The sequence below is a fragment of the Trichomycterus rosablanca genome, chromosome 4 (genome assembly GCF_030014385.1).
Source record: "Trichomycterus rosablanca isolate fTriRos1 chromosome 4, fTriRos1.hap1, whole genome shotgun sequence".
Taxonomy (NCBI): domain Eukaryota; kingdom Metazoa; phylum Chordata; class Actinopteri; order Siluriformes; family Trichomycteridae; genus Trichomycterus; species Trichomycterus rosablanca.
This window is the reverse complement of record NC_085991.1, coordinates 9,198,647-9,225,961: the sequence shown is the minus strand read 5'-3', so window position 1 is coordinate 9,225,961 and position 27,315 is coordinate 9,198,647. Positions and strand designations below refer to the sequence as shown.

The 27,315-nt window shown below is 42.3% G+C and overlaps 1 protein-coding gene across 1 annotated transcript; it reads right to left on the bottom strand.

Annotated features, from left to right (window-relative positions):
* Window positions 1-230: 230 nt before the first annotated feature.
* Window positions 231-26,135, bottom strand: lamc2 (laminin, gamma 2). Its single transcript, XM_062993031.1, has 22 exons — window positions 26,069-26,135; window positions 21,155-21,328; window positions 20,170-20,293; window positions 19,976-20,067; window positions 18,949-19,080; window positions 18,642-18,831; window positions 17,085-17,197; window positions 16,788-17,003; window positions 15,841-16,014; window positions 15,516-15,749; window positions 15,295-15,431; window positions 13,343-13,496; window positions 11,231-11,436; window positions 11,057-11,136; window positions 10,837-10,974; window positions 10,579-10,723; window positions 7,900-8,049; window positions 7,689-7,800; window positions 7,395-7,588; window positions 6,843-7,001; window positions 2,419-2,518; window positions 231-1,087 (listed from the first exon to the last, which is right to left on the bottom strand). Exons 1-22 carry the CDS (start codon window positions 26,133-26,135, stop codon window positions 834-836), a joined length of 3,345 nt encoding a protein of 1,114 aa, XP_062849101.1. The 3' UTR covers window positions 231-833.
* Window positions 26,136-27,315: the final 1,180 nt, after the last annotated feature.

Genomic DNA, 27,315 nt, shown 5'->3' with positions numbered 1-27,315 from the left:
ATAGTAGATAGATAGATAGATAGATAGATAGTAGATAGATAGATAGATAGATAGATAGATAGATAGATAGATAGTAGATAGATAGATAGATAGATAGATAGATAGATAGATAGATAGTAGATAGATAGATAGATAGATAGTAGATAGATAGATAGATAGATAGATAGATAGATAGTAGATAGATAGATAGATAGATAGATAGATAGATAGATAGATAGATAGATAGATAGATAGATAGATAGATAGAATTGAATAGACCGACCGACCGACCGACCGACCGACAGACAGACAGACAGACTGGACGGACGGACAGACAGACAGATACTTTATTAATACCGAATAATAATAACACCACTAGTGTAGCACAAATGTAATACCCCATCTAGCAGCAGTTATTAAACTTGTTTTGGCTGTTGTAGCCCTTTTTAATGATCTTTTAAACCAAGTCCTTTTAAGAAAGGAGAGTAAAAGAAAAGTACTGTATTGCATTATTACAGTCACACTTTATTAAACACACCATATAAATACAGTTCTAAGTGTTCTAGCTTTTGGTCTCAGGACAGTTTTAATTGCTGGGTTATACTGTATATTTGTATTTGGTGAATGGGGAGGACATTGAAGTGCATCAAACTTGGTGTATTGTCATGTTGATAATGGGAAATAGTGTAAAGCATAATTTAAAGAAAACCCATTTATCTTACAGTCTCTTGGATACCTTTTCATGGGCTACATATAAGTAACATATCATAAATCTATCAGTCTCAGTGCAGCACTCAGGTATAAGCAGGTGTTTGTAATCCTAACACCCCTAGTCCATTTAGTCCATGAAGCCACTAAGGTCTTTCGATGGGCGCGGTGTTATAGCAACCGTTTGGAATGGTTCGGTTAATGTGCTCCAGATTCTCTATATCCACCAGGATGGTGTTGATGTCATTGATCATGTTCGCGATGGCAGCTCTCTGTTGAGCCTCTTTGTCCTCGAGCTCCTGTAGCCTGGGCCTCAGCTCCGTCTCCACACGCCTGCGACTCTGCAGTATAGCGTTCTCTAATTCTGACACCTTCTTGTCGTCCACAGCTGCAGGTTTGTCTAAAAAGACAAAGAAAAGAACAAAGGGCTTAGATCAAAGAGATCAAATGTTTTCTTAAGCTTTGAAGTAATCTACAATGATGATGTTAAACGGATGACCAAAATGTACATGTGGGCATGTTTATAAACTTGACTCTTAGTTCCAATGGAAAGATGGGACAATAGTGGTAGTGTGGGTGCCGTACAGCTGCAGGGTCCCAGGGACCTAGGTTCAAGCTATAAGAATTGGTTCCTTAAACCTACACCGATCAGACATAACATTAAAACCACCTCCTTGTTTCTACACTCACTGTCCATTTTATCAGCTCCACTTACCATATAGGAGCACTTTGTAGTTCTACAATTACCGACTGTAGTCCATCTGTTTCTCTACATACTTTTTTAGCCTGCTGTCACCTTGTTCTTCAATGGTCAGGACCCCCACAGGACCACCACAGGGCAGGTATTATTTGGGTGGTGGATCATTCTCAGCACTGCAGTGACAATGACATGGTTTTTAAACACCTAACTGTCACTGCAGGACTGAGAATAGTCCACCCACCAAAAATGTCCAGCCAACAGCATTTACATTTACATTTTTGGCATTTAGCAGACGCCTTTATCCAAATTGACTTACATTACAGTTACAGTATATAGTCTGAGCAATTGAGGGTTAAGGGCCTTGCTCAAGGGCCCAACAGCAGCAACCTGGCAGTGGTGGGGCTTGAACCAGTGACCCTCTGATCACTGGTCCTGTACCTTAACGACTAGGCTACAGCTGGCCTACGATGAGTGATCGTCTCTGACATCTACAAGGTGGACCAACTAGGTAGGAGTGTCTAATAGAGTGGACAGTAAGTGGATACGGTATTTAAAAACTCCAGCAGCACTGCTGTGTCTGATCCACTCATACCAGCACAACACACACTAACACACCACCACCATGTCATTGTCACTGCAGTGCTGAGAATGATCCACCACCTAAATAATACCTGCTCTGTGGTGGTCCTGTGGTGGTCCTGACCATTAAAGTACAGGGTGAAAGCAGGCTAAAAAGGTATGTAGAGAAATAGACGGACTACAGTCAGTAATTGTAGAACTATAAAGTGCTCCTATATTATAAGTGGAGCTGATAAAATGGACAGTGTGTGTAGAAACCAGGAGGTGGTTTTAATGTTATGGCTGATCAGTGTGTCTGAATTTATAAATGCATGTGGCACTAACGCCTCACAGCGATAAGGTCCTGGGTTTAATTCCCAGGTGGATTCTTTCTGTTTGGAGTTTGCATGTTCAATGAGACCTCAATGAGAGCTCAGCTTCAAAATCAGCTTGTTTTTGACATTGAGACTCACCAAGTAAGCCTAGAAGGTCAGTGACAGTCTGTAAGGTGTCTCTAACAGCATCTCTGGTGTGGTTCGCATTGCTGTATGCTTTCTCTGCCGCATGATTAACCTAAAGAAGGGAAAAATACATGTGATTACACTTAGCATGACCATGTGGCGGAGATGGGGACTAGAATCTGCGACTCATTTTAAATGACTCAGATTCGATTCATGACTCACAAAAAATGACTCGTAAACAACAAGTCCAGTATATTTATATATATGTATACAGTGTATCACAAAAGTGAGTACACCCCTCACATTTTTGCAAATATTTCATTATATCTTTTCATGGGACAACACTATAGACATGAAACTTGGATATAACTTAGAGTAGTCAGTGCACAACTTGTATAGCAGTGTAGATTTACTGTCTTCTGAAAATAACTCAACACACAGCCATTAATGTCTAAATAGCTGGCAACATAAGTGAGTACACCCCACAGTGAACATGTCCAAATTGTGCCCAAATGTGTCGTTGTCCCTCCCTGGTGTCATGTGTCAAGGTCCCAGGTGTAAATGGGGAGCAGGGCTGTGAAATTTGGTGTTTTGGGTACAATTCTCTCATACTGGCCACTGGATATTCAACATGGCACCTCATGGCAAAGAACTCTCTGAGGATGTGAGAAATAGAATTGTTGCTCTCCACAAAGATGGCCTGGGCTATAAGAAGATTGCTAACATCCTGAAACTGAGCTACAGCATGGTGGCCAAGGTCATACAGCAATTTTCCAGGACAGGTTCCACTCGGAACAGGCTTCGCCAGGGTTGACCAAAGAAGTTGAGTCCACGTGTTCGGCGTCATATCCAGAGGTTGGCTTTAAAAAATAGACACATGAGTGATGCCAGCATTGCTGCAGAGGTTGAAGACGTGGGAGGTCAGCCTGTCAGTGCTCAGACCATACGCCGCACACTGCATCAACTTGGTCTGCATGGTCGTCATCCCAGAAGGAAGCTGACCCACAAGAAAGCCAGCAAACAGTTTGCTGAAAACAAGCAGTCCAAGAACATGGATTACTGGAATGCCCTGTGGTCTGACGAGACCAAGATAAACTTGTTTGGCTCAGATGGTGTCCAGCATGTGTGGCGGCGCCCTGGTGAGAAGTACCAAGACGACTGTATCTTGCCTACAGTCAAGCATGGTGGTAGTAGCATCATGGTCTTGGGCTGCATGAGTGTTGCTGGCACTGGGGAGCTGCAGTTCATTGAGGGAAACATGAATTTCAACATGTACTGTGACATTCTGAAACAGAGCATGATCCCCTCCCTTCGAAAACTGGGCCTCATGGCAGTTTTCCAACAAGATAACGACTGCAAACACAACCTCCAAGATGACAACTGCCTTGCTGAGGAAGCTGAAGGTAAAGGTGATGGACTAAACCCAATTGAGCACCTGTGGCGCATCCTCAAGTGGAAGGTGGAGGAGTTCAAGGTGTCTAACATCCACCAGCTCCGTGATGTCATCATGGAGGAGTGGAAGAGGATTCCAGTAGCAACCTGTGCAGCTCTGGTGAATTCCATGCCCAGGAGGGTTAAGGCAGTGCTGGATAATAATGGTGGTCACACAAAATATTGACACTTTGGGCACAATTTGGACATGTTCACTGTGGGGTGTACTCACTTATGTTGCCAGCTATTTAGACATTAATGGCTGTGTGTTGAGTTATTTTCAGAAGACAGTAAATCTACACTGCTATACAAGCTGTACACTGACTACTCTAAGTTATATCCAAGTTTCATGTCTATAGTGTTGTCCCATGAAAAGATATAATGAAATATTTGCAGAAATGTGAGGGGTGTACTCACTTTTGTGATACACTGTATATACAGTGTATCACAAAAGTGAGTACACCCCTCACATTTCTGCAGATATTTAAGTATATCTTTTCATGGGACAACACTGACAAAATGACACTTTGACACAATGAAAAGTAGTCTGTGTGCAGCTTATATAACAGTGTAAATTTATTCTTCCCTCAAAATAACTCGATATACAGCCATTAATGTCTAAACCACCGGCAACAAAAGTGAGTACACCCCTAAGAGACTACACCCCTAAATGTCCAAATTGAGCACTGCTTGTCATTTTCCCTCCAAAATGTCATGTGATTTGTTAGTGTTACTAGGTCTCAGGTGTGCATAGGGAGCAGGTGTGTTCAATTTAGTAGTACAGCTCTCACACTCTCTCATACTGGTCACTGAAAGTTCCAACATGGCACCTCATGGCAAAGAACTCTCTGAGGATCTTAAAAGACGAATTGTTGCGCTACATGAAGATGGCCAAGGCTTCAAGAAGATTGCCAACACCCTGAAACTGAGCTGCAGCACAGTGGCCAAGATCATTCAGCATTTTAAAAGAGCAGGGTCCACTCAGAACAGACCTCGCGTTGGTCGTCCAAAGAAGCTGAGTGCACGTGCTCAGTGTCACATCCAACTGCTGTCTTTGAAAGATAGGCGCAGGAGTGCTGTCAGCATTGCTGCAGAGATTGAAAAGGTGGGGGGTCAGCCTGTCAGTGCTCAGACCATACGCCGCACACTACATCAAATTGGTCTGCATGGCTGTCACCCCAGAAGGAAGCCTCCTCTGAAGTCTCTACACAAGAAAGCCCGCAAACAGTTTGCTGAAGACATGTCAACAAAGGACATGGATTACTGGAACCATGTCCTATGGTCTGATGAGACCAAGATTAATTTGTTTGGTTCAGATGGTCTCAAGCATGTGTGGCGGCAATCAGGTGAGGAGTACAAAGATAAGTGTGTCATGCCTACAGTCAAGTATGGTGGTGGGAATGCCATGGTCTGGGGCTGCATGAGTGCAGCAGGTGTTGGGGAGTTACATTTCATTGAGGGACACATGAACTCCAATATGTACTGTGAAATACTGAAGCAGAGCATGATCCCCTCCCTCCGGAAACTGGGTCGCAGGGCAGTGTTCCAGCATGATAATGACCCCAAACACACCTCTAAGACGACCACTGCTTTATTGAAGAGGCTGAGGGTAAAGGTGATGGACTGGCCAAGCATGTCTCCAGACCTAAACCCAATAGAACATCTTTGGGGCATCCTCAAGCGGAAGGTGGAGGAGCGCAAAGTCTCGAATATCCGCCAGCTCCGTGATGTCGTCATGGAGGAGTGGAAAAGCATTCCAGTGGCAACCTGTGAAGCTCTGGTAAACTCCATGCCCAGGAGAGTTAAGGCAGTTCTGGGAAATAATGGTGGCCACACAAAATATTGACACTTCAGGAACTTTCACTAAGGGGTGTACTCACTTTTGTTGCCAGTGGTTTAGACATTAATGGCTGTATATTGAGTTATTTTGAGGGAAGAATAAATTTACACTGTTATATAAGCTGCACACAGACTACTTTTCATTGTGTCAAAGTGTCATTTTGTCAGTGTTGTCCCATGAAAAGATATACTTAAATATCTGCAGAAATGTGAGGGGTGTACTCACTTTTGTGATACACTGTATATATATATAATTATTATTATTATAAATATTCTGCTCTCTAATAACGCTCCGGCCGTCTTAACCCACAACGCACGCAATGGGTAAATGTTACAGCCAGCTTCTAGCGTAGTGATGAAGCGTCGCTCCCTACCCCCTACACAGTTTAAAGTTCACTTCATTTGAACATTTTCGTTACCTTTGAATTGGAATCTCACTTAAAATGGTGGAATACCCTACGTAGTGCACTTCACAGGAACAACTGGGGTGAATGGAACGCTCCTACAGAATTGGCACTAATGGTGGAAAGACCGCTTTCTGAACCAATCAGACCTTCTGATTTGAATTTTTAGTAAGAAATGCTGTTATTTGCGTGTATTCAGTTTGCGTCACACAGATGACGTGTCAATAAAACGCTTGATTGGCTTTCTAACGAGTTCGTGTTTTACTTCACAAAGTATAAGCACATTTACAAAATAACGGATTATATTCCTAATGGGACACACGGTTATAAATTTAATAGCATCTGGAAGAACAGAAGCTAAGGTAAGCAGTGGTTATGATTTTTTTTGCTGTGTTTTGGATTGTGGCCGCTGTGCTGTGATTTATTGCTCGCTTTTGTTTTGCAATGAAAACAAAACGTATCAGTTTAAGCTTTTAACTGGTACCTTCTTGTTACGGGAATTACATTCATTTACACAATGACTAGGAAAGTAAATGCACTAAGTCAAACAGCAAAATACAGTCGCTAATCTGTTGTTGTTTTTTATCTGAACTTACATATTATTTGTTTATTTCTACGCTACATTTCCAATATATGTTTTGTGTATATTATATTGACTCGTGACATGACTCGGACTCGTATTTTGTGACTTGTGAACATCTGCCATGTGGTATATTATGTGGAGCTCTATTGTACATAAGTTGTTTAAGTACAGTATCTTACCTCCTCAGCCAGCTGTCGCTCTTTCTCTGCAATGTTTTTTTCTTTAGTCACTTTATCCATGGCTGAGTTTGCCTGATTTTTCAGTCCTTCCAGGCCTCCTTTTAGCGTGGTGGCTGCTTTCAAAAGGTCTGATGATGGGGGGAGGGAACCAGACATTTTCTGAAAAGACACAAAAAACAATTGAGCTTGTTTTTTTAATGGTCTATGGCACATCTGGGCATTGTACGGCCCCTGCGCCCCATTTTTTGGAAGGGACTGCTATGTTGTTTGACTTGAAGGTGGTGTCACTGATTAAAAGACAGGATGGGGAGATGAAGGTGGCAAAGACGAAGATGATGCGATTCTCGTTGGAAGTGATAAGAGACATGGTCTGTTAATGTTGACCATACCTATATATTCCCGTACACAGACACCCCAAACTGTATTTGTTTAGCAATATAAATGTAATCAATATATTTAGTTTATTTTAAAATGACATTTTGTGATTTTTGTGGGTGGGGCACCAATGGCACCAATATTAAACATTGAAGAGAAAGAAAAAAATCCCAATACCTCTATTTTGGCCAGAGAGCCGTTGAGCTTATCGAGCGTATTCACAGCATCGTTGTAGTCACCAAGTTGGCCCAGAATATCCTGAGTCTTGCCATTGTCAGCCACTGCTTTTTGAATGGTGGCACCAATGATAGGCAGTTTTTTAAGAGCACCATCAGCCAAAGCCTTTCCAGTATTGATCTGGTCTTCAAATCCTAACAAATAAAAAATAGATGATGTATTTAATGTATAACATCAAGCACTGATACTGTATTGTTGTACACTCCAAGTAGTCTCTATATTTTCTGTTTTTACCTCTGAGTTTCTCTAGAGTTTGGTCCAAACTGCCCAAGTTGCCGAAGAGCTTGATGGCTTGATCTGCATCTGACTTGGCAGCATTGGCTCTGTCGAGCAGCTTATCCTGAGTCTTGAAACGTACACATGCACAAAGAGTTAGATTCAACAGAGCCTATGGTTTAATATTCTGTACTAGAGATCAGTTATTATTACAGTTGTGGTCTTCTACCTTTTGAGCAGCTTTAATCTGATTCATTAGATCCTGTGCCTCTTTCTGGTCAGCTTGAGTCTGCTTTTGAAGCTCCATAAACCCTGTTACGTTACCAGCTAACAAATCCTTCAGTTCGTCCAATTTGGAAACCAGGCCGTCTACGTCTTTCTGTAACGAGAGAGAGTTGGTCAATTATGTGCATTTGATGCTTATTGCTAAGGTCATATACCAACAAGATAACAATAAAAAAGTGAAAATCAAATCGATCAATATCAAGCTGGAAAATTATTTTGAATGAAGGACAATTAATAAACTTTTTTGAACAATGCCACCCACCCCCTCCATTCTACAGTGAAGGCACAGAAAAGTGTGTTCAGCAACCGGCTAAAACAGGCTGTTCCAAAGAGTGGCATGTGCAGTTATTTTTACTCATCGCCATCAGACTCCACAACGGGTCTTGCTACAGTCGAAGCAGCCCAGACCTCTTGTTGTTAGACTGATTAGGTTTGTCTTTACCTAGAATTTAAACCCCTAGTTTTTGTTACTTATAGTTATTATAATATTATTTTTCTTTTTTTTTGGCGTTATTATTATTATTGTCATAATATAACTATATATGCTGCATATTTGTATGTGTTAGGGCAGTGGTAGCTTAGCAGATAAGGTACTTGACTAGTAATCTGAAGGTTTCTGGTTCAAGCCCCACCACGGATAATTGTAAGCCTAAAATAAAAATGTATGTGCATGTAAATATAGTTTGACAAGGGCCAAATTGTGATGCCTAGACCAGTGGCCCCCAACCTTTTTTGCAGCACGGACCGGTTCCATATAAGATATAATTTCACAGACCGGCAGGGCAGGAGGATTTAGAATAGACTAACTATAGAATGGAAAATCAGTGTGAATGAGTGAGCTTTTTTCGATGCAACGAGACGCTGCTTCCACCTAGCGGTGATTGGGGACAATAACACCAGAAGAGTTTTGGAAATTTAATTGCTCTTGTAGCGATCTCTAATTATTTATTCTTTCTGTGCACTGGTTTCTGTGCCGCGGCCCAGTGGTTGGGGACCACTGGGCTAGACAACTGGGTCAGAGCATCTCCAAAACTGCAGGGGTTAAAGGATCTGCTGCTAACATCTTGGTACCAGATACCACAGCACACCTTCATGGGTCTAGTGGAGTCCATGCCTCAATGGGTCAGGGCTGTTTTGGCAGCAAAAGGGAGACCAACACAATATGAGGAAGGTGATCATAATGTTATGCCTAATCGGTGTATATATTACACACTACATCATTCTTTATTTGTATATAGCAGCACCCCTTTTCCCCTTTCTTATTTTTTCTATTTATAATCCTTTCCTATGGTTGTGCACTATATGTTTGTGATGTTGTACTGTAACAAAACATAGATAGCATATATATATATATATATATATCTGTATATATAAATATATATATACATATATAACCCCCCCCCCACACACACACACACACACACACACAAAAAAAAGAAAAAAAAAAACCTCTCGCACACACCAAAGGATATGTGTGATAACAGAACTTTTAGGAGCTGCTAACTGAGCTACTTAGCTAACTGTTCACGTCACAAACACACAGTGCACAAGATAGTGTGAAAGATAATAGATTCATGTTCCCTACATAGTGCACTAGATTGTATATTAGAAAAGAATTTATGTTCCTTACTTAGTGCACTAGATAGTTTCTTACAGAATGCTTTAGGTTCCCTACATAGTGCACTAAATTGTATATCAGATAACGGATTTATGTTCCCTACATAGTGCACTAGATAGTATTTTAGATATGAATTTATGTTCCCTACGTAGTGCACTAGATAGTGAATTAGACAATTGGTTTATGTTCCCTACACAGTGCGCTAGATTGTATATCAGATCACGGATTTAGGTTCCCTACATAGTGCACTAGATAGTGTATTAGATAACGCATTCATGTTCACTACATAGTGCACTAGAAAGTATAACTAGATGATGATTTGTGTTCCTTACATAGTGCACTAGAGTAGTGTATTACATAATTAATTATGTTCCCTACATAGTGCACTACATTGTATATCAGATAACAGATTTATGTTCCCTACATAGTGCACTAGACAGTATATTAGACAATTGATTTATGTTCCCTACACAGTGGGCTAGATTGTATATCAGATAACGGATTTTAACGTGATCGGGGAAAGAAGTCTGTGTCGCCTGTGTGCGCGTTTGTGTCGCTCTTGGCCGCTTGTTCTAGATTCCGGGAGTTTTTGTCTGACTTGAGGGCATCAGGGAGCCGCTATGTATATGCGGGAGACTCCCGGAACTTCCGGGAGACTTAGGATGTCTGATTATATATATATATATATATATATAAAATGACTGCACTTTAAACATGGCAATATGACCAAGAGCTGCCAGAATAAAATCTGTATAGAAAGTGGCTGTACATTCTGAACAGTACTGTGTGTATATATTATTGAGTGTGCCATGTGTGATCAATAATTTGGTCAGCTCATTAGCTATTCCACTGCCAAGAATTAAGTCATTTAGTGTTTTTTCATCATATTTACCATCAAATACTGTATAATCCCATTCATATTTAACATAGCCTAGTCTCTAGTTAGACTCAGTCTCTAACCTTACCTCCTCCCACCACTAAAACCTAGTACTTATTGCTTAATACCTTGGGAGCCTTGGGAAGGGTTTTCTCTAGATCGGTTATTTGCTTTAGAGCATCCAATGCCGTCTTGCTTTCTGCCTCTGCCGCATCACTCAGACGGACAGCCTGCTTCCCCATGCCATCCACCAGTGCCACATCTTTCTCAAACCTGTAACAAAGACATCATGTTTCATCATTTAACCCATATGCGTTTATTAATATGTCATATTTTATAGTATCCGCACAGATCAAGTGCAAAAGGGCAATTGAGGTCAAACTCACATGCTTTTTAGATCATTGACCAGCTCTTGGACTTTGTTTTCTCCGCTGATGACAGAGCGCATGAGGGCTGAGGCTTTCTCAGCCTCAGAGAGAGCGCCTTTAGCTGTCCGATCTACTGTCCCTGCCTCCTCCGTGTGCCTGTTGATGAATAATAAACCTATTTAATGAAGCTGGATTTTACAGATCAAAAGTTTAGAACATCCTCAAAGATCCGACTCACTTCTTAGCAAGATCGTTGGCTTTCTGAACCAAGTCAGAAATGCTGTTTGTTCCTATTTCTGCATCACCAAGAGGGAGCTCCTGAAATAGAAACGCAGTAAAGACATTCAGATGCTTTAATCTGTATATAATAAGTCATAATAAGGGTCTAGAGACTGAACCAGAGAGCACTTACAACTGTGCTGAGTTCCTGCTTGGCGGTATTCAGGTTTTGCCTAATGTCACTGATGAGTTTTTGAATGTCAGCCACTTTTCTCTGACCTAGCTGACCCTGCTGGACAACAGTGTCCACGATCTTGGAGACATCCTGTATTTTCCCTTCTCCTTTTAACTGATTGTTGCCAATGGTTACCAGTTGGGCATGAAGAGTCTTCTCTGTGTCTAGAGGACAGATGACAAAATTAGTGGTGAATATATACAGTTATGTGAAAAAGTTATGTCAAGGTACATGCATCTACCATCAGAAAGAGACATGAGCACAAGTTTGATTTTCATGGGAGGTGAGCAAGGAGGAAACCCTTGCTGTCAAAAAAAAAAACATCAGGGCAAGACTACAGTTTACCAGAGAACACCTAGACAAAGACCAGGACTTCTGGAACAATGTGCTTTGGGACAGATGAATCCAAAGTTGAATTATTTGGGCACAGTAACAGAAGACATGTTTGGAGCAAACCAAACACAGCATTTGAGCACAAGAACCTCATACCAACTGTGAAGCATGGAGGTGGAAATGTCATGGTTTGGGGCTGCTTTGCAGCAGCAAAGCCTGGCAAGATCTCCAGTATAGAATACATGATGAATTCTTCATTGTATCAGAGGGTGCTTGAAGAAAATGTAAGAGCATCTGTCTAAAAACCGAAGCTGAAGCGGAAGTGGACCATGCAACATGACAACGACCCAAAACTTTCCAGTAAATCCACCAAGGAATGGCTAAAAAGAAAGAAATGGAGAGTTCTGGAATGGCCAATCAAAGCCCGGATCTTAATCCTATTGAGATGCTGTGGGGTGATTTGAAATGGGCTGTGCATGCAAGAAACCCCTCAAACCTCACACAGCTGAAGAAATTCTGCATGGAGGAGTGGGAAAAACTTTAAGGATAAAGGAAATGTCTAATTGAGGTTATTTCAGCCAAAGGGGGAAATACCAGCTATTAGGGGTCAAGGCTACAGGGGTCAAGGCAGTGTGGAAAGTCATTGTCATATTCTTCTAACCATTCCTGAGTGATCCAAGCCCAATGACATGGGACATGGGTCCTGTTGCACCTCCTAAAGATATGGGTGCAGATGGTCAGCTCCCTGTAGCGTTCACCATTCAGATATTGTGGTACGATGACTAACGGTTCAAGGGTGGTCAACAGCAGCACGTATGTTGGTCTACAGCTGTTGTACCCTAGCTGACTCAGGGTATGTCGCATGGTCATGGCCGTAATTGGTTGCACTTGCTCGCTGTTGTACTGGTGAGTGAGCTGTTCCACTCTGGCACATTGGACTCTCGCCTCTCGGATCAACCACACATGGCCGGCCGCTGTGTGACCTTCAGCTGGATGTTTGTTGATGGTTCCTCAACTCTTGCTACACCCATGATACCATGGTAAAGGAACAGCCCACAAGTGCAGCTATTGCTAAAACACTGGCACCACACCTCTGGGCTCCAACTATATGTCCGCGGTCAGGTGTTGCCTTCTGCTGTGCAGTGGAATGGTCAACACCTTATATAAGAGTCAACTGTGACGTAACCACCAATTGGGGGCACTTTATCAGTGATCATATGCTATCTGCCAGGTGTTTCTAATCCAGTGATATATACACGTTCAGAGTGTATATTGGAACTTTGTGGGAAACAACATGGTTTGGGTTAATATGGGTAAGATATGACAGACAGGACCAAACACATGGCTCCCATAGTAGTGGTTAACAATAACATAGTGGACAATTATGGGCTTCTAACTTGAGGATAGCAAAAAACAAGGGTTAACTAAGTTGGATCTTGACTTGGAGTTGACACGCCTGCTCAGTCCTGGCCTTAACTCCACCACCACACTTGTGGCTGGCTTGCAAATCATGCAGTCATGTTCTAACATCTAGTTTAAAATGCTAAATAATATTTATGCCTATTGTGTAGAATGTTATGGTTGGGTATTAGATGGTTGGGACTTTAAAAGCCACCTACTCAAACAAACCTATCTTAGATCCTAAAAACCCAAATTGCGGATATGACTACAAGGAGTATAAGACTAGAAGGAAAAGTTATAGATATAAATAGACAAAGAGAAGAAAGAGAGTATTACCAATCAGATTATTCGCTTTGTTTTCTAAAGACGTCACCATTTCTTCAGCTGTGCTTACGGCTTCTTCTATTCCACTAAGGTCTGTCACACCACTACTTCCCATTCTTTTAAAAAGAGCCTCCAGTTCCTGCAGCTTCTTCACGTACTTCTCAATCTGTCCATCATAACAACAAGAAAATACATCTGCTTTAATACTTTTTACAGTAATATACACCGATCAGGCATAACATAATGACCACCTTCATACTATTGTGTTGGTCCCCCTTTTGCTGCCCAAACAGCCCTGACCCATCGAAACATGGACTCCGCTAGACCCCTGAAGGTGTGTTGTGGTATCTGGCACCAAGATGTTAGCAGCAGATCCTTTAACTCCTGTAAGTTGTGAGGTGGGGTCTCCATGGATCGGATTTGTTTGTCCAGTACATCCCACAGATGCTCGATTGGATTGAGATCTGGGGAATTTGGAGGCCAAGTCAACACCTCAAACTCGTTGTTGTGCTCCTCAAACCATTCCTGAAGCATTTTTGCTTTGTGGCAGTGTGCATTATCCTGCTGTAAGAGGCCACAGCCATCAGGGAATAGCGTTTCCATAAAAGGGTGAACATGGTCTGCAACAATGCTTATGTAGGTGGTACAGATCAAAGTAACATCTACATGGATGGCTTGCCTTCTTCCCATCCTGGTGCATCCTGGTGCCATGTGTTCTCCAGGTAAGTGACACACATGCATTGCTCCTTCTTCCATTGCTCCGTGGTCCAGTTCCGATGCTCCTGGCCCATTGTTGGCGCTTTCGGCGGTGAACAGGGGTCAGCATGGGCACCCTGACTGGTCTGCGGCTATGCAGCCCCATACGCAACAAGCTGTGATGCACTGTGTATCCTGACACCTTTCTATCAGAACCAGCGTTAACTTCTACAGTAGCTCGTCTGTTGGTTCGGACCAAATGGGCCAGCCTTCGCCATGGTCGCCCATGACCCTGACAGTCGTCACTGTTCCTTCCTTGGACCACATTTATATATACAATTTTATTTGAAAAGCGCCTTTCATGACACCCAAGGACACTGTACAATAAAAATATAGAAAAGCTAAGCAAAATAAATAAAATACACATTGACTAAGCAAAAATAAATAAAATACATATTTACAAACATAGGAAACACCAAACATGTGGCACAGTTCTGAGTCAGCTGGAAAAGATGTTTTGAGGGTTTTGAACACTGCTGCAGATAAGATTTCCGTACTTCTGGTGGGAGGAGCCTAGCATCACCTTGGCAACCTCACGGCGTTGCAGTGACCAGAGTGAGGGAATGTTGCCTTTAGCATGCTGTTGGTAAACAAAAGTCCGAACTGAGGCTCGGTGGGAATATTTAGGCCTTTGCAAAATACCAATGTCGCGGTGGAGCAGTTTATACCGTGAATGTCCCAGAGCATAGAGTTCACTGAAAGAGCACTCCATCGTCATGATGAGACCGGAGACGTTGTCTAGACCAGAAAAGTTGCAGAGACTCCAAGCCATCCAATCCCAGCAGCCAAAGGAGCAATTCCAAACAATCCACATTGACAGAGAAAGGAGTTATCCGCTAACTCTCGCTGCTCCGGATACACCGCTCCACATCATAGAAGCATCAGCAACACAAGCACAGTAAAAAAAGATCCCAAATCCAATGCATAAAATCCAGTAAAATGTTTCGTGCAATGTTTTCGTGGAGTGTGGAGTGTGCGAAAAGATGAAAATGAAAGAAAATTACGATAAAAATGAAATAAAATACAATAAAATAAAATAAAATACGGCAACGGTAGCGGCAGCCAAATGCGCCAGCGTTCACCATCACCATGACAACCATTTGATAGATACTGACCACTGCAGACTGGGAACACCTAATATATTGCTGCCTAATATATCCCACAGGTGGCGTGATGAAGAGATAATCAGTGTTATTCATTTTCCTTACCTGGCTCTTAACTGGATTGAAGCAGGATGGACACGAGGATCTCTCACACCTTTTCCCCTCGTAGCCCTTCTTACACTTGCACTGGCCCTGATCGCTGCAGGAGCGGGAGACCGCGGTGTTCGGGTCGCAGTTACAAGCTACGAGGTCAAACAAAACACTTGTCAAGACCCTTTGCAGCATACAGTATCTTAAATAAAATACGGCACGTCAATCAATATTACCTTGGCATACGTCTGTGGGTTTGCTGTGGTAGAATCCATCTACACACTTCTCACAGTTAAACCCTACGGTGTTGTTCCGACACTTCAAACACTCCCCTGTCGAGCGATCGCAGCTCCCCGCGGCATTTAGGTCCGAGTGTCCGTTACACTGGCAGCGCTGACAGGGTCGCTCAGTGCCGCTCTCTCCCAGGGGGTCACCGAAGAAACCGTTACTGCACTTTTGGCACTGCGAGCCTATTAAAAGCAAAGGCAAATGAACTTAATACTGAGGAACGAGAAGTAATTGACACCCTATGTTTATTGGGATTCAATTATATTTACTCACCTGTGCTCCCAACTGGGCAATTGCACCTTACATTTGAAGTCCCTGGAATGAGTGCGCAGTCGTAGCCTAGGGCACATGGGCACTTCAGGCAGCTGCCGGGTTTGTTGGGGTCACTGTAGTACCCAGCATCACAGAGTTGTCTACCAGACGTCTCATCAGCTGAGTAGCAGTCACCTGAAAAAAAACATAGTTCATTTATTTTATCAGCTCTACTTACCATATAGAAGCACTTTTTAGTTCTACAATTACTGACTGTAGTCCATCTATTTCTCTACATACATTTTAAGCCTGCTTTCACCCTGTTCTTCAATGGTCAGGACTCTCCACAAGACCACTACAGAGCAGGTATTATTTAGGTGGTGGATCATTCTCAGCACTGTAGTGATACTGACATGGTGGTGGTGTGTTAGTGTGTGTTGTGCTGGTATGAGTTTTTGAACACCTCACTGTCACTGCTGGACTGAGAATAGTCCACCAACCAAAAATATCCAGCCAACAGTGAGTCTTGTGACCACTGATGAAGGTCTCAAAGATGACCAGCTCAAACAGCAGCAATAGATGAGCGATCGTCTCTGACTTTACATCTACAAGGTGGTCCAACTAGGTAGGTAGGAGTGTCTAACAGAGTGGACAGTGAGTGGACACGGTATGTAAAAACTCCAGCAGCGCTGCTGTGTCTGATCCACACATACCAGCACAACACACACTAACACACCACCACCATGTCAGTGTCACTGCAGTGCTGAGAATGATCCACCACCTAAATAATACCTACTGTGGGGGTCCTGACTATTGAAGAACAGCATGACAGGGAGCTAACAAAGCATGCAGAGAAACAGATGAGCTACAGTCAGTAATTGTAGAACTACAAAGTGCTTCTATATGGTAAGTGGAGCTGACAAAATAGACAGTGAGTGTAAAAACAAATGATTTTTCGTGTAGCATACCTGTTTCAGGATCACAGCTCCCTCCACGACAGTCACATGGCTCGCACTGACCCTGAGCACCTCGTCCAGGAAAGAGTCTCCTGTACCCTGCAGTGCAGTGCTCACAGAACAGTCCCTCATAACCTGGAGGACAGTGGCACTTCTGTACCCAGACTGCAGGAACACCAGGGCCCAACCGGGCGGAAACCAGTGTGACGCCGTCCAGATAACCACGCCCTGATATAAAACAATGGAGATATTATTGATGATTTGAAGTTATTATAGGTTATAACAAACCACACCCTTAGGTATACTCACCCTCTTCCCCAAATGTGGCCCTGATCTTGACGGCTGTGAGGTTACTCAAAAGGGTTTGAAATTCCGTAGCTGAAAGCTGAGGTTTCCATTTGCTGCTGGGTTGTTCATCCAGCCTATAAAAAATACCATATTTTATACAAATGTACGGTACATACAACAATTTGGTTGCCGCTCAGGTGGCGCAGCGGTAAAAACACAAGCTGCAACCGGAGCTGGATCTCGAGTGCGTCGTATCGAATCCAGCTCTGCCTTACCGACCGAGGCTGAGCGGCTATATGAACAACGATTGGCCTGTCGTTCAGATGGGCGGGACTAAGGTCGGAAGTGGGTCTCTCTCTGTCAGAGTTGGTGCAGTTACGACCTCTGCTGGCTGATTAGAGGCGCCTACACGGAGATGAGAAAGGAGTGCTCTTAGGGTGTGTCTCTCCACATGCAACGCTAGGTGGCGCCACTCTCGTCAACGTGTGGGTGATAAGATGCATATGGCTCGCTGCTCACGTGTCGGAGGGGATGTGGGTTGGCTTCGATCTCCTCGTTCGGGGCAGGGATCGGCAGAGGCAGAGAGGAGGCGTCATGCAAATTGGGCAATTGGACGCGCTAAAAGGGGAGAAAAATACAAACATTTGGTTCTATGACAATGTGGCTTGGGCGGCACGGCGGCACGGTGGCTCGGTGGGTAGCACTGTCACCTCAGAAGCAAGCAAAGAAGGTCCTGGGTTTGATCCCCAGGCAGGGAAGGGTGGTCCGGTCCAGGTCCAGGTCCTTTCTGTGCATGTTCTCCCCGTGTCTGCGTGGGTTTCCTCCAGGAGCTCCGGTTTCCTCCCACAGTCCAAAAACATGCAGTCAGTTTAATTGGAGACACTGAATTGCCCTATAGGTGAATGCGTGTGTGTGTGTGTCTGCCCTGCGATGGACTGGTGCACCGTCCAGGGTGTTACTGTGTGTCTTGCGCCCATTGAAAAGCTGGGATAGGCTCCAGCAAAGACCCACGTCTGACCTTTCATCGTTCAAACAAGGCCAACTGGGCATTCAGGTGGCACTGCGGTAAAAAAAACACGCTAGCACACCAGGCTGGGCACCTACACGGACAATGTTGGCTCATCTGTTGATGCAATTATGACCCCTGCTGGCTCACAATGGCACCTACACAGAGACGGAAGATAATGGGGTTCAGTGCGTGACTCTCTGTGCATGAGACTGAGTCCCATGTGAACTCTCCTTATGCGGGTGAATAGATGTACTCGGCTACCGCACGCGTGTTGGAGGGGTCTTGTGCTAATCACGACGGCTCTCCTCGGTCAGGAGTGTAGGTTGGCAGCAACAGAGAGGAAGCGAAATACATCTGGTTGATCCGCATAGAAATAAATGAGGTGCTTCAGAGGTACTATAAGTCGGTTGACTATAGTTGGCGTACTGTTTGGGGTAATTTACTGTACTGTGCCCAGCCATTCCAAAAAACCCTGACACACCTCAACCCTTACCAGGATTAAGCGGTAGTAAAACATGAAATTTAGTTAATATTTGACTTAGTTCGCACAAGGTGGTAATGATGCTTACTTGAAGGTGTAGGTAACAGTCCTGCCACATGGGATGACAACCCTCAGGTTTCCTAGAGCGGCCGAAACTTTCAAACCAGCTCCCTCCAGCACCACATCAGAGGTGGATGGATAGCGGACACCTCTGTCCAGGCGGAGCGAGAAGGACAGCGTCTGACCATAGCTCAGAACGTGGTTCCCCAAATACTGAGCTAAACACAGCAAAGAAAGAAAACAAATGCAACCATATTGGAACTATATAGTAGATACTGTATATTATTTATTTTATTCCAAAGGAGTAAAAACACTGGCTATTGCTCTGCGTTTACCTGGAGCTGACAAGTACACCGGCAGCATGTCTTTAGAAAAAACTTCAAGGGCATGACGCATGGGGGACCAGCGAAATTGCACTTCAGATGGATTCACGCTCTTGTCGATTTGAGCTAGCCACCCCTCCGTCCCTGTGTAAAGATCGCAACATTGGAATTAAATCAGAACCAATTTTCCTAAAGCTGAGACTTCTAAATTAAAATACAGGGTGAGTCCAAAATCTATTAGGCTATGTCCGGAACATGGCCGCCATCTTGAAAGCCGCCATATTGGATCAAGGGCGAGTTTTTCCAACGGGAAGGTGGTCATGTAGCATATCAAAGAAGATCAGAATTTTCTCAGAAATCGATTGCCACAATCAGATTTGCAATATCTCTTGTGGTTCAAAAGTTATCAACACAGAAATATGCAACGGCAACCGGGAACGTTCCCTGTGATGCACAGCTATTTGACGTGTTCAGTGTGTTGTCCCTGGTGCTGAACACAGAGCTGAAGGCGCCGGATCCAATCGTTATGAACCCGCATGAGAATCTGTGGAGAAATGCTCTCACAAGCCTCCACGATGCGGTGCTGAAGATGGTGTTTGTTGTGGATTTTCTCAGCATACACAATTTGTTTGAGATGACCCCAGAGATAAAAAATCGAGTGGTGTGAGGTCAGGTGATCTGGGAACACGACGGCCAATCCAATAAACCTTCTTGTTGTTCCAATGACCGGTTGTTGTTGCAACTTTCTGTGTTGATAACTTTTGAACCACAAGAGATATTGCAAATCTGATTGCGGCAATCGATTTCTGAGAAAATTTTGATCTTCTTTGATATGCTACATGACGACCTTCCCATTGGAGAAACTTGCCCTTGATCCAATATGGCGGCTTTCAAGATGGCGGCCATGTTCCGGACATAGCCTAAAAGATAGGCCCCCTTACCCATTACATGCTGGGGTATTCAGATATGTTATTTTTATTTTTGTTTCTGAAATAAAAAACATATACACCCTGTATAATAATAATAATAATTAACTCACCTTGCTCAAACGTTGAGGTGATTTTGTAAACTGAATATCCTCGAGCCTGAGAGCACGTATTTGACTGACCACTGCAGAAACAGGTTCTCTCTCTAAAGAAACAAAGCATTTATTTAATCAAGGACATCTGTTTAAAGATGGATCTCATTGATTGCATTAGAATGGACTAATGGCGTCCATCAATCATCACTTACTGCGACTGCTCACACCCCTTGGGTGTTAGTGGAGATCCATCAGTGCATTGGTCGCACCGGGCTCCGTGCACACCCAGCTTACACATGCACTGTCCCTGACTGTCACATCCTGCACCCTCAGAGCCTAAAAAACAATAAAAGACAGTTCTGGTTCAACAAAGGACATATTCCTAATGTTGTGTTGGTCCCACTTTTGCTGCCAAAACAGCCCTGACCCATCTAGGCATGGACTCCACTAGACCCTTGAAGGTTTGCATGGTCTGCAACAATGCTTAGGTAGGTGGTACGTGTCAAAGTCACATCCACATGGATGGCAAGACCCAAGGTTTCCCAGCAGAACATTGCCCAAAGCATCACACTGCCTCCGCCGCCTTTCCCTCTTCCCATAGTGCATCCTGGTGCCATGTGTTCCCCAGGTAAGCGACGCACACGCACCCGGCCATCAGACCAGGCCACCTTCTTCCATTGCTCCGTGGTCCAGTTCCAATGCTCACGTGCCCATTGTTGGTGCTTTGGCAGTGGACAGGGGTCAGCATGGTCACCCTGACTGGTCTGCGGCTATGCAGCCCCATACGCAATATATGCACTGTGTATTCTGACACCTTTCTATCAGAACCAGCATTAATGAGCCTTGGCCGCCCATGACCCTGTCGCCGGTTTACCACTGTTCCTTCCTTGGACCACTTTTAATTGATACTGACCACTGCAGACTGGGAGCACCCAATAAGAGCTGCAGTTTTGGAGATGCTCTGACCCAGTCGTCTAGTCATCACAATTGAACCCTTGTCAAACTCGCTCAAATCCTTACGCTTGTTCATTTTTCCTGCTTCTAATACATCAACTTTGAGGATAAATGTTCAATTGCTGCCTAATATATCCCACCCACTAACAGGTGCCGTGATGAAGAGATAATCAGTGTTATTCACTTCACCTGTCAGTGGTCATAATGTTATGCCTAGTCACGTATAGATGATGATTTACTTACCTAGAGGGTTACAGTAGCAGGGTAGGCAGCGTTCTCCTGCACTCTGGTGGTAATATCCTTCCTTACAGTTCTCACAATGCCGGCCTTCAGTGTTATCTTGGCAGTTCTCACAGCGCAGACCCAAGGAGTCTCGCACACAGTACAGAGCTTTACCATTACATACACAGCTAGTGGCTGCAATGAAACACAGACAATAACATTTAGGGTTTTTTGCCCGGATGAATAGCTATACATACAAAAGATCCATCAAACATCTAAGACGGAGAAATCGATTCAGTACAGCAATCACAACTCTGCAAACAGCCAGTGTGTGTAATCTATGTGCAAATAACTGCGAGCATTATAAAATGCCACACCCTGAAGTAGGCAAATGTATGCCATTCATACACACACTAAAGTCACAAACTATTGAATGAAGGTAATAAAAAGGACAAAAGTATTTAAGCATTCATGAAAAACACAAGTCTATGAAGCATATGGTAAAGGGAGTAAAAGTCTATTTTATCGGCTTCACTTACCATATAGAAGCACTTTGTAGTTCTACAAATACTGACTGTAGTCCATCTGTTTCTCTGCATGCTTTGTTAGCCCCCTTTCATGCTGTTCTTCAATGGTCAAGACCACCACAGGACCACTACAGAGCAGGTATTATTTAGGTGGTGGATCATTCTCAGCACTGCAGTGACAATGACATGGTGGTGGTGTGTTAGTGTGTGTTGTGTTGGTATAAGTGGATCAAACACAGCAGCGCTGCTGGAGTTTTTAAACACCTCACTGTCACTGCTGGACTGAGAATAGTCCACCAACCAAAAATATCCAGCCAACAGCGCCCCGTGGCCAGCGTCCCGTGACCACTGATGAAGGTCTAGAAGATGACCAACTCAAACAGCAGCGATAGATGAGCGATCGTCTCTGACTTTACATCTACAAGGTGGACCAACTAGGTAGGAGTGTCTAATAAAGTGGACAGTGAGTGGACACGGTGTTTAAAAACTCCAGTAGCGCTGCTGTGTCTGATCCACTCATACCAGCACAACACACACTAACACACCACCACCATGTCTTTGTCACTGCAGTGCTGAAAATGATCCACCACCTGTGGTGGTCGTTTGGGGGTCCTGACCATTGAAGAGAAACAGATGGACTACAGTCAGTAATTGTAGAACTACAAAGTGCTTTAATAAACCATAGTTCTGATTCAATCCTTATCAAGTACAAAGAGCATGATGAATTGTAGACCATGTCAGTTTAGGGGGGAAAAAACATGCCGTTCTTTCCAATCCAGCAACACGGCTATGATTCACTCTCCACCAGACTTGTTGCCAGGGGGCAAAGTACCAGACATGCCTATATTACAAGTCTAGAACTATACGTATACTGATACAGAAACTATTGGCTCTTGCATTTTATTCAAGACAATCTTTGAATCTAACCAAGTTCATATTTGCTTTACACTGGAACAAAAAAAATTTTAAGGAATTGAAGTCATTTTAATGCAGCTTGGAAAAAATATTGGTGCCAATTTGAAAGCTGTAAGAAATAATTGCATTCTGATTATAGGTTCTACAGGTTTACTAAGTCCTACAGATGTTGTTTAATCTTATAATTACTGGTGCAGCGAGATTAAAAGGAGAAAAAAAATGCTCAACATTAACTCTTTAATGCTTATGTCACTGTAAGTATCACACCGTATATGACAAACAGCAGGACAGGCAAAAAGTAGTCTGAAGAGATAGGAAAAAAGACCATCGCTAAAGAGCATGATCAGCATAAAGAACATTCCTGTGACTATTTTCACCAGGGTAATAATTCTAATTATAAGTAAAAGAAAGTAAAAGAAGACAATGGCCCAAGAAAAACATCCAATGTAAGATAAGAAATTAGAGTTTTTTGCAAAGTCAGACCGACAGAACTAAAAATGAAGCTTTTACATAAAAATAAGATCATGCAAGAGGCTCAGTAATGTTTTGGGGTTGCTTTGCTGCCTTAGACATTGGGTGCTCTAAATCTGTGCAGGGCACAATGAATTTAGAAGACAATCTAAATATCAATCAGTATACAGTCTAGAGTCAGAAAACTGTGTCTCAGTCGCAGGTCATGGGTCTTCCAGCAGAATGAGAGAATCAGAAGAAAACATTGGGCCATTCTAAAGTGGCTTGCTATGAGTCCTAGCTGAATCATATTAAACATTTATGGAAAGAACTAAAACTTGTGTGACTACTGTGAATGTGTGTTGGGCAGATAAAATGTAGAAAATTAGAGCTTTTTGCTAAGTCAGACCAACAGAATTAACAGAATTAAACATGAAGCTTTTACAGAAAAGAAGACCATGTAAGAGGCTCAGTAATGTTTTGGGGTTGCTTTGCTGCCTCAGACATTGGGTGCTCTGAATCTGGGCAGGGCACAATTAATTCAATCTAAATAACAATTAAAGAACTAAAACTTGCAGTTGCAAGACAGTACCCCCCACTCAAAACCACCAGCAGAGAAATGCAGAAATCGTAAACAGAATTCTTCATTGTAGTCATTGCCTCCAAAGGCTGCACTGAAAAAAAACGGCCGAAGAAATACATACAAGATGACCACTTGGCTCAAAAAACAACAGCCGTTTACAAAAAGCCAGACTGGACAGATGGAATATAATTAGAGCTTTTTGGTAAGTCAGACCAACAGAATTAACAGAATTAAACATGAAGCTTTTACAGAAAAGAAGACCATGTAAGAGGCTCAGTAATGTTTTGGGGTTGCTTTGCTGCCTCAGACATTGGGTGCTCTGAATCTGTGCAGGGCACAATGAATTCAGAAGACAATCTAAATATCAATCAGCATACAGTCTAGAGTCCGAAAACTGTGTCTCAGTCGCAGGTCATGGGTCTAAAAAATAAATCAAATTAAAATTAACCTACATAAAAAGAAGAAAGAACAGACATGACATCTATTTAAGCTAAAATGACTGAATAAAGAATATAAGCTGCTTCTGTATTTGTATGTTGTATATCAATTGGGACAAGGTGCCAATCCATCATTGGGCAACAGACATTTCCCATCTACTCAGTCACTCACCACCAATTCACCTATAGGAGGTTTATGCCAGGTGGCAGGAAACGGGAGTATGTGGCAACAACTCACAGAGACATACAAAAACATGCCAAACTCCTCAGAGAAAGTATCTAGAGGCGAGGATCAAACCCAGGACCTCATGACCCTTGTTACTGTGAAGCAACATCACCCATGTCATAAGCAATTATGTACCCCCATTCAATGACAGATGATGGATGGCTTTTGCACATTTCACTGATAACAGTCTGAATGGTCCATGGGCATGTCCATGGTCTATTATTCATTAAGCTGGACTTATTCGACCACAGCACACATTTCAACTGTTTCAAATGTTAGTCCATTTAGGAATAGCTCAAGCCCAGAGAACTTGGTGGTATTTCTGCATAGAATTAATGTATGGCTTTATTATTGTGTTATAGAGTTTTTGGTTGCATTTTTTGATGTAGCGGCTAACTGTGTTATGTGAAAATGGTTTTCTGAAATACTTCCAAGCCCATGTTGCTATAGTTATCACAGCAGCCATTCAAGGGCTTGAGGATCTCACACATTCAACAACGGTTTCTGGCATTAAACTGCATGGACTGAGAGTTCTTCAGCTTGCCTAAATCTTTTTAAAATTGTATGCACTGTAGATGGTGAAAGACCTACATTATTTGGAATTTTCTTTTTAAACTGATTGTCATTTCTATTAAAAGTAGTGAGCCATAACAAATCTTTACATACAAAGATTGAGCCTTTGGTGGATCCTCCTTTTATACCCAATCATGATTCCCTCACCTGTTACCAGTTTGACTGCTTACTGGGGAATCTTTAAAAACTGTATAACTGACAAATACTCTAAACTTTTTACTCTTATTTTGCCCCAACTTTTCGGAGTGTGTATCAGACATGAAACTAAAAATTGACTTACATTCACAAAATACAATCTGATTACCAAAACATTTCTTTGTACTTACGTCAATTTAAACTAAAAGTTTGATAAAATGTCCTATTTTTTTCCATAAATGGGGATTGTAAATTAATAAAGTGATCTATCTATCTATCTATCTATCTATCTATCTATCTATCTATCTATCTATCTATGTGTGTCTGTCTGTCTATCTATCTATCTATCTATCTATCTATCTATCTATCTATCTATCTATCTATCTATCTCTGTCTGTCTGTCTGTCTGTCTGTCTGTCTGTCTGTCTGTCTATCTATCTATCTATCTATCTATCTATCTATCTATGTCTGTCTGTCTGTCTGTCTGTCTGTCTGTCTGTCTGTCTATCTATCTATGTCTGTCTGTCTGTCTGTCTGTCTGTCTATCTATCTATCTATCTACATATTGGACTATCTACATATGTATCTATCTGTCTGTCTGTCTGTCTGTCTGTCTGTCTGTCTGTCTATCTAACTATCTATCCATCTATCCATCTATCCATCCATATATCTATCTACCAATTTATCTATTTTAAAAATAGATAATTTGCAGTTGCTTTTGTGGACAAATCTGATTAAAATTAATTAATAAGTAATAAAGAATTATTCTATATTTTTAATTATAAGAATATAGATATATAAAAACATAATAAATATCATATCTACATACCTATTTCATATAGACTTGTTACATACTTCTAAAAATTATTCTAAAAGTAAAATAAGTAACAATAAAATAAGTAATAAAGAATTACTTATAAAGAATAATTACAATAGAATAGATAATGATTATTATACCCATTCATTTAAATATTTATTGGTAAATTGTTTTAATAAGTCTATAAGCACAGTAAAATAAATTCTAAATTGATTTTTATTCTCTTATAGTTATTAATAAGAACTAAGTTAACAAGTGAAACTTGTACTTACAACGATGTGTCGCTTGAACAGAGTAAAAGAGGCAAATTGCGCACAGAAACACCCAACCTGTGCTCATTTTCCGCAAACCTGAAGGTAAACAGCGAGTTTAGTGCAATCCTCACACAGATACAGATGAGCAGACTGGATATGATTGCAGTTTGGTCTCTGTAAGCGCTTTTAAAGAGCTCCTGTGTTCCTGTACATGCGCCAACAAGCAGTGCGCCTTACTGAATCACTGAATCATTCACCAGCTGATTCAGTGCTGATTCAACACTGCTGTTTTCCTGCACTAGTTCTATATGAGACACAATAGCTCTTATTACTGATAAGAAATACATTAAATAGCCTACATAGAAGCTTAACTTGGACCCAAAAGTGGTCCCTTCTACCAACAGTTTCATAATAAGACATTTTGCTTTGACAGTTTGGGCAGCAAGGTGGCTTGGTGGGTAGCACTGTTGCCTCAGAGCGAAAACAAGGTACCAAATCTGATTCCCAGTTAGAGCGGTTCAGGCTTTTCTGTGTATACTTTAAAGAACACTTTAAATAAATAGGATTTATACAATTCATACAAACACAGAATTAAAATGAACTAAAAGTTATAACTAGAAATAAATAAATAAATAATAATAATAGAGTTATTATTCAGTTCAGTCCGCAATAAAGTCTGTAGTGAGTTCTTGACATTCATGGTGCAAACACGCCAGGTCCCGTCACATCCGGCAGGAGCAGCATTGTTGGCACGGCAGTCTCGACTTCATTTTTTAACCTCGGGCGGGTAAACACGTTTCCATCAGAACCACCAGAAGCACTAGTTATTTTTGAGACACAATAGCTCTTATTACTGATAATAAATCAAGTAAATCGCCTACATAGGAGCTTAATTTGGACCCAAAAGTGGTCCCTTCTACCAACAGTAGACAGTTTGGGCAGCAAGGTGGCTTGGTGGGTAGCACTGTTGCCTCAGAGCGACAAGGTACCGTGTTTGATTCCCAGGTAGAACGGTTCAGGTCCTTTCTGTGTGAAGTTTTCATGTTCTCCCTGTGTCCGCTTCAATTTCCTCACACCATACAAAGACGTGTTAGTTTGGTGAATTGTCCATGACTGTGTTTGACACTGAACTTGAACCAGTGAATCATGTGTAACCTGTAACTACCTGTCCTGGCATGAATGTAACCACTGTGAAAAACTTAAAATCATAATAAAACAAAGTTTGACACCAAGAGGTTCACACTGATGTTTTCTTTACAAGTTTA

Coding starts and splice junctions, on each gene's coding strand:
- lamc2 (XM_062993031.1), bottom strand. CDS start 26,135: ATGAGCACAGGTTGGGTGTTTCTGTGCGCAATTTGCCTCTTTTACTCT. Junction 8,050..10,578: donor CCCTTCCCAAGGCTCCCAAG/GTATTAAGCAAT, acceptor CTCTCGTTACAG/AAAGACGTAGACGGCCTGGT. Junction 7,002..7,394: donor GCTCTCTGGCCAAAATAGAG/GTATTGGGATTT, acceptor GTGTCTTTTCAG/AAAATGTCTGGTTCCCTCCC.